Source organism: Talpa occidentalis, unplaced genomic scaffold (assembly GCF_014898055.3).
Source record: "Talpa occidentalis isolate TD23 unplaced genomic scaffold, MPIMG_talOcc4v2.1 talOcc4.16, whole genome shotgun sequence".
Lineage (NCBI taxonomy): Eukaryota > Metazoa > Chordata > Mammalia > Eulipotyphla > Talpidae > Talpa > Talpa occidentalis.
Genome location: NW_023601653.1, coordinates 12,171,738 through 12,181,245, shown reverse-complemented (window position 1 = coordinate 12,181,245; position 9,508 = coordinate 12,171,738). Strand labels below are relative to the sequence as shown.

The 9,508-nt window shown below is 53.7% G+C and overlaps 1 protein-coding gene across 1 annotated transcript; it reads left to right on the top strand.

Annotated features, from left to right (window-relative positions):
• Positions 1-4,861: 4,861 nt before the first annotated feature.
• ASCL1 (achaete-scute family bHLH transcription factor 1) lies at positions 4,862-6,385 on the top strand. The gene is made up of 2 exons (XM_037515229.2): positions 4,862-5,998; positions 6,359-6,385. The coding sequence occupies exon 1, from the start codon at positions 5,280-5,282 to the stop codon at positions 5,949-5,951; it is 672 nt and encodes a 223-aa protein (XP_037371126.1). The 5' UTR covers positions 4,862-5,279; the 3' UTR covers positions 5,952-5,998; positions 6,359-6,385.
• Positions 6,386-9,508: the final 3,123 nt, after the last annotated feature.

Here is a 9,508-nt window from a genome sequence, read left to right as displayed (position 1 = left end):
TGGAGAACTTCAAAAGGACTTGGGAGGGTGGCTGCAAATTACCCCCTCCCTTCCCCCCACCGCCCCTCTCTAACCAAAAGCCACAATAAAATAATAGTTTGTGCTTTTTTTGTTTTGTTTTTCCAGCTTTTTTTTTTTCTTTTTAAGGCGTATTGAAAACTCAAATAGATTTGTTAGAAGCCTGGAGTCCTTAATGCAGGTGCAGGCCTGACTGCTGTGACCCCAAAGCCAAGCCCACTCCATGGTTTGTGCTCTTCTGTCCCCCTGAACAGGCCAGACCAGGCTGGTCGGAGGACTCTGCCTGCACAGCAGCAGTTTCTGCATTACCTTGGAAAGGTTGTGCAGATCAGGCAGGTAGACAGACTAATTGTACAGATTGCGCTTTTCATTTTTCCTGCGTAAGAGTGTCCAGCAGCTCCCCCCTCCCCTAGGACAGAGGCTCTGGTTACTGGAAACCCAGGCTCTGCAGTGAATGCCCAGCACACTCGCTTTCTCAAAGCACCAGTGGTTTTTCCCCGGCTTCCAGCTTCCAAAATTGAGGGTTACACTAACCATCTTGTGTCCAACCCAGAATCCACCTGTGTTTCTCTGTACTCTTCACCCTTCACTTGGGATCACTCTAAATGTGTTTTATTGGAAGGCTTGTTCAATGGAAAGCTTAGTTTCACATTTAATATTAATTCCCATCTTCCCTGAGAAAAACACAGATGGGTTTTTGTTGTTGTTTTTAATGAGATGTGGCATATCTCCTTCCCACAGAGAGAAGGTACATAGTTCTGGACATTTAGGAGAACATATGGGCAAAGGTGGTGCTGATCTGGCCTTCAACTGTGAATGAAAATTAAGGGAGCAGAAGAGAGGGCAGCAGGACATTGGCTACCTCCTTCCTAACCTGGTGCAAGCAGGTCCCCACATGTCACCAGGAAAGTCACCTCCCCCTGGGAAACCCTGGTGACATATGCAGATAAGTGTTAATCTAAGGTCTGGATCCACTCCAAGAGCTGACACAGAAGAGGGATCTTATTGTTTTGGAGGAAGAAAGAGAAACCTTCCATTTTTCTGGAATGTCTGCATTCTGGGTAACACACACCCAAGGGGTTAAGTGCCTGGCCCCTCTGGCACAAGAGCAATCCCTGATAAGTGTGAAGGGATTTGCAAACAGCATCAGATTTAATTCTCATGACAGCTTTGACAGGTGAGCAAAGGGAGAGTCACTCCTCCATTTATGGTTGAAGGCATCAAACTCTCCCTTTGTGACTTGTTTTCTTCTCCCTCCACATCTAGATAAACAGGCCTTTGAGTGTCCAGTCAATTCAGCCCTGGGGACTTGGTCAGAGTCCGGCCTGTTAGGTGACAAGGGAGGCACAAACGTGGGACATGAAGGCCAGTGGCTCTGCTGAAGTTACACTTCATTAAAAAAAAAAAAAAATTAAAAATACCTGTGCTTTTCTTTGGGAGGAAGGGACTTGGGGGTACAAGTAGCTCGTCCTGTGTGTGTGTGTGTGTGTGTGTGTGTGTGTGTGTGTGTGTGTGTGTGATGAAACATATGTGTATTTGCTCTCACCTGCCACTGCTTATGTTAAAACCTTGGTTCCTGCCTCCATCACCTTACCTCAAGCATGACCTGCTTCCCCATGCTGGGAGTGGGGGCTCCCAAAGGGCTGGAGCAATAACAATGTGGCTCCAGGGAGCCAGACCCCTCTTGCACAGGCCCCTGCCCTCATGGGCTGTGTGAACAAGTGTGACTTCCTTTGTTTTAGAGGCCATCCGAATCCCGGCTGCTTACACCTGACCTGCAGGGTTCCACAGCAAACATCTATCTCACTGAAATCTTACAACTCTTGAGTGGGTGCGTGGGTGGGTGGGGGGATCCCATGACTCTGGGTCTGTTATGGAAGGACAAACCAAGATTCAGAGTGTAGGATATTGGCTCAAGGTCACAAACGTTAAGTAGCCCTCGCCCTCAAATCAAGTCTGTCTCCCTTATCCCTCAAGGTCAGGCCTAGAGTTCCTTGGGCCTAGGAGAGCAAGCAGCTCTCTTCAGGGGTGTGGGGGGGGGCGGGGGGAGATTATCTAGATCACATGGTGAGAGGCAGGATTCTAACTGGCTTTTCAGCCTCAGTCCTTTGCTTCAAACTAGTGAAAACATCTGAAGATCTTTTTTGGGTAGAAAACTCTCCCCTTAGCAGGGCAGAGCTACATGCCCCTAAAAAATATCTTGACCCTCAGGGTCGGAAACAAAATGGTGGAGATGACAAACGCTGGGCTGGGCTGGCAGTAAGGTCTTGCATACTCTAGCAGGAAGATGAACACACCTGGGTTCTTAGGGATTTTCAACGCATGGAAGGAGGCAGGCTTAGGATGCAGGGCCAGGGAGGTTGAGGGCAGGATTCTGGCCCCTCTGGGCTAGGGCTGGAGGGAAGGAACAAATGTACTGGCCACTGTGGCCAGCAGGGTCCCCAGGTGCTGTTCTTTCTCCTGGGCAGAGGCCCACCCCAAGGCCCCTACGATGCTTGGCTTCAAGACTTGGCACTTCTATTTGGGCACCCATTTCCTGGGGTTGGTGGGGGTGAGGGGTTGGGTGTTGGCCTTAGATCTGGCCTTGGGGTCCCTGATGATTGGGATCTCTGTGCTTCCTTGAGACAGGCAAAAAGCAAACAGGAGACGTACTGGCTATCCCACTGCAAATTCTCTGCTCCCCTAGTTACACTTGGAAACCTTTACAGATGCAGACACTGAGGCCGGTAAAGGAAGATGGTTTTGGTTAAAGTCACAGTGCAAAAAGCGGTGATAAGGCCAGGACTAAGGGCCTTAGTCAAGCGTGGCACAAGAGTCTGACATGGAAGGTGTGGTGGGGGCCTGGAGGTAGGGAGGTTTACAGAACTGATCTCTACGGGCACAGAGTCCCTCCCAGGCTTCCCAAATCCACCTGTCTTAAAAGAGGAAACTGAGGCAGAGACAAGAGGGAGTCGCCTCAGAAGCCACCTGTCCTTGCTGTCCATCCCCACCACATTGTGCCTACAATTCTCAGCTGCTGCCACACAGCCCAGAGGGCCTCGCTGCTCCCTCAGCCCTCTGGCCCCCCCAACCCCCTCCCCCAGGATGCTTTAGAAAGACCCATCTCCACAAAGAGAAGTCCAGTGAGAAGTTCTTATCCCGACATGTCACCACGGTCATCTGGCACCCAGGTCTCTGCTCAGAGCCGCCCATGTCTCCTGGACAAATGCACCCAACGACTACCCTGCACTGTCTTCGGGCTGGTGGAGGGACCTGAGGCGCGCCCAGCCTCCCTCCCTTGCCTCCAGAGAAGCCAGCGGCACAGAGATGCCACCAAACCCGCGGCTCGGTTCGCTTTCCCCGCAGCGCTGCAAAGCTGGACCCGGCTCGGCCAGACAGCGCCAGGGCCCAGGGCCCAGGAAGGGCGCCTGGGCGGGCGCAGTCCCAGCGGCCGAGCTACCGCTGCAAGCGCCTCCCCCTCCCTCGCGGCGCCAGCACGCGGCCCCGCCGGGCTCGGCTCCCAGTCGCCTGCCACCGGCCCGCCGGGCACACGCCTGGGGCGGGATGGAGACCGCGCCAAGGCCGCCGAGGTGCCTGTGGCAGCGCCGAAGCGCCAGGGAACGTCTCCAGTGCCACAAGCGCCACCACCCTCTCCCTCCTGCCCCACATCTTTTTTTCTCAGATCTGAGCCCGGAGCATCCCGGCGCGCACCCCCGCCCCCCTCTTTTTGGAAGCCCCAACTGGTCCCGAAATAAGCCTTGGGAGGAGGAGGGGCGGCGATGCAGTGGGCAGGTCAGAAGTCTTCTGGGGGACCCCAGATCCTCACCTCCCCACAGCTGCGGTCACAATCACCCCTCACTGCGTTCACTTCCCTTCTCCCAGGCCCCCTCTTCTCTTGCTCAGCTGGAGGACACCCTCGTTTCCACACCTGGATGGGCCATTAAAAGCCATCTAATCCAAACCATCCGTCCCTAAGGCGACACCCTGAGGCTCCTGGAGAATGTCACTTACCAGGGGTCACAAGAGACTAGAACCCAAGTTTTAACAGTGCTTTCTCGAACCGTCCAGTTCTTCGACGGAGTTACCCCACCACCCCCATCTTTCTGAACTTCAATCTCAAGATTGCGCAGGCTCCCAAGGACAGGGCACTCCCCCACTGCGTGACCGTGGGTGAGAGAGAGAGAGGGAAAAACCAAAAACAACTGGATAAATGGAGTCCCACTGTCCCCTCACCTCCACACCGCCCCCCACCCCGTGCCACTTATTCCGCCAAACTGCTCCCTGTGGCTTGTTCCAAGTTCTCCGGACAATCCCGGGGCGCTTCCCCCCAAATCTTTCCACCCATACCCCCAATCCGCAGAGCCCTTTGCCCCTCCTCGACGCCCGCCCCCGCTTCCAGAACCACCCCCGGCCGCAGCCCGCCCCGAGCGCGCCTCCTGTTTATTCAGCCGGGAGTCCGGCACGCGCCAGGCGCACGCACTGCAACAACAAACCCCGCTGAATGGGGAGTTTGCAAGGAGCGGACTCGGGAGCAGGCGGAGGAGGGGTGGAGGGGAGGGGAGTTTGGGGAGTTGGGTGGGAGGAGGAGGTAAGAGGAGGGGGGAGTGGGGGCTGCAGCCGCCCGCAGCACCAGCGGGGAGTGGGGGGCGAGGCGGGGCCAGGGCTGCGCGTGGGGCTGGGTGTCCCATTGAAAAGGCGGCCGCTCTCCGGCCGCGCGGCACTCTCTCACTTCTGGCCAGGGAACGTGGAAGGCACGCCGACAGGGCGCCGGCCGGGGCGGGCGAGGGAGAGCAGGCGCTAAGAAAGGGGGCGAGCCGAAAAACATAAATAAAAGCAGCCTGCGCCGCGCTTGGAGAGGCCCAGACCGGGCGCAAACGCGCGCAGCCCCAGGGGAGAAGAGCCGGAGGCCGAGGAGCGCGCCCGCCGCTGACTTTTGCTTCTTCTGTTGCCTTTTTTTTTTTTTTTTAAACAAGAAGCCGCGAGCGGCAGCCTCACACGCGAGCGCCACGCGAGGCTCCCGAAGCCAACCCGCGCAGGGCGGAGGGAGGGAGGAGCAGGAGCGGAGGGAGGCGGCACCGCGTTTGCACCTTCTTTGCGCGCACCCAAAGAAGTCTCCCGGGGATTTTGCATTTCTTTTAACTTCCCTCCGGGCTCCCTCTGCGCCTCTCCCCTGCTTTTCCTCCCTGTCCCTGCACCCACGTCCTGTCTGCGCCCCCCTCGCGCGCCCCGCACCTCGCGTCCCTGCTCGCGCCCAGCCCGCCACTCTTTGGCCGCCGCTGCGCATGGAGAGCTCTGCCAAGATGGAGAGCGGCGGCGCCGGCCAGCAGCCCCAGCCGCAACCCCAGCAGCCCTTCCTGCCGCCCGCCGCCTGCTTCTTTGCCACCGCGGCGCAGGGCGCGCAGCAGCAGGGCGCGCAGCAGCAGCAGGGCGCGCCGCAGCTGAGCCCGGCGGCCGACAGCCAGCCCTCAGGGGGCGGTCACAAGTCAGCCACCAAGCAAGTCAAGCGGCAGCGCTCGTCCTCGCCCGAGCTGATGCGCTGCAAACGCCGGCTCAACTTCAGCGGCTTCGGCTACAGCTTGCCCCAGCAGCAGCCCGCGGCCGTGGCGCGCCGCAACGAGCGCGAGCGCAACCGCGTCAAGCTGGTCAACCTGGGCTTCGCCACCCTCCGGGAGCACGTCCCCAACGGCGCGGCCAACAAGAAGATGAGCAAGGTGGAGACGCTGCGCTCCGCGGTGGAGTACATCCGCGCGCTGCAGCAGCTGCTGGACGAGCACGACGCCGTGAGCGCCGCCTTCCAGGCCGGCGTCCTGTCGCCCACCATCTCCCCCAACTACTCCAACGACATGAACTCCATGGCCGGCTCGCCGGTCTCGTCCTACTCCTCAGACGAGGGCTCCTACGACCCGCTCAGCCCCGAGGAGCAGGAGCTGCTCGACTTCACCAACTGGTTCTGAGGGGCTCGGCCTGGCCTGGCCCTGGTGCGAATGGACTTGGAAGGCAGGTAGGCTGCCGTTGAGAGGGGAACAGGTGGATTTCCCTGTCTTCACCCCTTTCCCTCCGTTTTCTCCCTGGAGGAGGGGGGTCTTCCTCGGGGAGAGGGGACGGGGCGGTTTAAAAGATTTGTTCAAGTTTGTCGGTTTCCAGTCCCACTTGGTTGGGTTCAGCATTGGTCCCTCAGGGTGGTGTTGCCCAGATATCCCGGGAATGGAAGGTGGGGCTGCGGTGGGAGATGCTTGCGAACCCAGTCTTGGGGGACCTGTCAGAAGAGGCCCTCTACCTGACAGATCCTCGCGCCCAACCGCTGTTTCCCTCTGGCCACCAAGTGCCCGCTAACCTCTCCGGTTCTTCTGCTGTGTTACAGGGTGACCGCGCAACCTGCATCTTTAGTGCTTTCTCGTCTGCGACGCTGGAAGGGAAGAGAGGGGGAGGGGGAGAAGGAAAAAAGAGAAGAAATTTAAAAAACAGACAACCAACTCCAAGGCCAGCTAAGGGGCGCACGCCTGAGAAGCAAGGCGCTCGCAGAACCGGAATGCGCCCAGAAGGCATCTTTGGCACTCCACTCCTGCATGGAGCCAGCAAGAGCGGCTAGGACCTGAGTCGATGCAAAATGCAGCTAGTGTGCAAAAGCAGTGGGCTCCTGGCGGAAGAGCTGCGTGTGCCCCTAGAAACTCCCACCCACCACTCACAGGCAGAGAGGAAACCAAACCGCTTACTCTGGTGCCTTCCTCTCACCCTCTCCAAGCGCAGTTCTTAGCCCTCTAGACGTGGGTTGGTGTCTTTTCCTCTCTGCACCCCCCTCCCCACCCCGGGAAGCTGTGGACTTTTGGCCTGCAGTGAAATTATACTCTACTTAGTCCTTTGAAACCCCTCCCCCAGGGGCTTCCTCCCCAAGCCCCACTCCCTCCCTCACATCATCTTTTCTACCTTTTTTTTGTTGTTGTTTTTTTCATCATAGAATGCTTCCAATCTTTTGTGAATTTTTTATTATAAGAAATCTATTTGTATCTATCCTAACCAGTTTGGGGATATATTAAGATATTTTTGTACATAAGAGAGAAAGAAAAAAATTTATAGAGTTTTGTACAAATGGTTTAAAATGTGTATATCTTGATACTTTAACATGTAATGCTATTACCTCTGCATATTTTAGATGTGTAGCTCACCTGACGACTGCCATTTTCCTTCTGTGGTTTTGTAAAGAACTCTCCTCATAGGTGAGGTCAAAAGGCCACCAGATGTACTTCAGCACCAATGTGTCTTACTTTATAGAAATGTTGTTAATGTATTAATGATGTTATTAAATACTGTTCAAGAAGAACAAACTTTATGCAGCTACTGTCCAAACGCAAAGTGGCAGCCAGTAGGATTTGATAGGTTGCCTTTTGGAGATTTCTATCACTGCCTTTTTTTTCCTTACTGTTTTATTACAAACTTACAAAAAAAAAAAACCCATGTATAACCCTGTTTTATACAAACTAGTTTCGTAATAAAACTTTTTTTCTTTTTTTACAAGTGAAAATAATCAGCTGCCTCCAAGTCTGCTTTGATTCCAGTGTCCCTGTCCAAATTATTATGGGAGTGGCAGAGGGAAGAGGGAGTAAGGGGTACAAGGTGCTGCAAAACCAGCTAAGTGGCAGAAATGACCAACATCAGGGCTATGGCCAGGCCCACCCACCCAAAGCGACTCTGATGACGGTTTGAGAAATAAGCATATGTGTATCTATGTATATTTTCTTGCTGTCTTATCTTGCAAATATACACCTAGAGCTCAGGGGGTGGCTGATGGCTGTGCCACCCTTTGACGAAATGACTATGTTTTAAAACTTCCAACCCAAAAAAATGATCTGGAAAAAGAAAAGTTCTCACCCTGCTCACCACATTCTGAGTTTCTCATAGTGAAACTGCGAAAAGGTCCATAGAGAGAATGGACACAGGGGTGGATGACAGGATGGGGTGCTGGAGTTTTGGGGTGGGGGTCCTCCCCAAACTCCCAGTGGTATCTGTTCTTTCCTCACTTCCCTGCACACACAGTCCACCTCCTTTTCCCTAACACACACACTTTCCATATTGATTTTAAGTAAAGGGCATGTTGTGATGGGAATTCCTTGCAGAAGAAGTTAGATTTAAATAAATAAAAGCCTTAGAAATGTGTGGTCGCTTTGAGACACTGGCCTATCTAAGCTTGTGACTCTATCCGAATAGCGTGAGCTGCGTGTAAAAGTACCCAATTACCAAGATTCAAAAAGAAATTGGTGGGTTTTTGGCTGGCTTGCTTCTTGTCAGTTAGCAAGGACGTGCTCAGAATCCTAGTCCGCCTCTCGGGCTCCCGGCTCGCCGGCTGTATTACTTGCAGATTCAGTTTGCGTGTCTCCAGCCAAGCGGAAAGCCCAGCGCAAAATGCATCTTACAAAACCCAACAAAGAACGGGGAGCCAGCACGTCTTCCAGAGTTAAAAATCTAGTCTGTGTTGGTACATCTATACCATTTAGTGGCACAGAATAATCATTTTTTAAAGCCGCGATGCGCGGAGCAAGCCACAGCGTCTGATGTCATTTTGCTAAATGACCTTCTATAGAATGCACATGGAGGCTTCAGCCCCTTTCAAAGAGATGAGCGTAATTAAGGGAAAAAAATCAGTAAATTCCTCATCGCCATAAATAATCGGACTTTCTGCCAGCAGTGGGCCAATTTAGAGCTTACTTGAGGGAAGTAATGCCTTTGTGATGCCTGCTTTTATTTTTATCTTCTCATTTGGAGGACCAGGGCTGGACTCCCTCCTCTCCAACCCCCCCCCCACCACAGCCCCCCTCCATTTCTTTTTCTTTTAATTTAGCTCCTTTGCAAGTTTCCAGATAAGGTATGCAAAGAAAGTGTAGCAGGTCATTTATGGCTATGAATATAACATTAGGATAATGTTTCAGCCCCCACAAAGGGGATTTTTTTCCCCCTGCTCCTCGTGAAGACAGGTGTTCTTTTACTCACTTCTGAATGGGAAATATCCAGTCTCGTTAAACTCCAGGCAAAGTTAGCCGTTGTTGGCCACAATGCGAAGGCAAACTCTAAAAATTCACAAAAACACACACACAATTTTGCCCAAGCTAGGAAAGGCCAAAGCGGGGATTGGGCAAAATCTCATTACATCTGCTCTAATCGCTTAGCAACACAAAGCCGGGGCTTGTGTGGCGCAGGGAAGCCATTCAGGGCGCTCTGACAGGCCGCATTCAGCCAGCATTAGTCAGCTCCATAAATCACCGCTGCCCATTGGCTGCGCGGCGGGCTTTGCAGCGGCCTTGGGCTGTCAGCGAAATACAAAATGTAGACCCCGGCAGCTAGTGATCGCCGCCTCGCCCCGGTCTCAGCCCCCACCCCACCTTTTTTTTGTTTTGTTTTGTTTTTTCTTTTTTTTTTTTTTTTTCTCGAGGGTTGGGGGGACACACAGAGAAAGTTGCTAGGAAAGAAAACTATTTTGACTTTATAGACTGAGAAATCTTACTTATTTTAAACAAATGGT

Bases quoted from the DNA above. Each gene is read 5' to 3' on its own strand.
- ASCL1 (XM_037515229.2), top strand. From the start codon at position 5,280: ATGGAGAGCTCTGCCAAGATGGAGAGCGGCGGCGCCGGCCAGCAGCCC.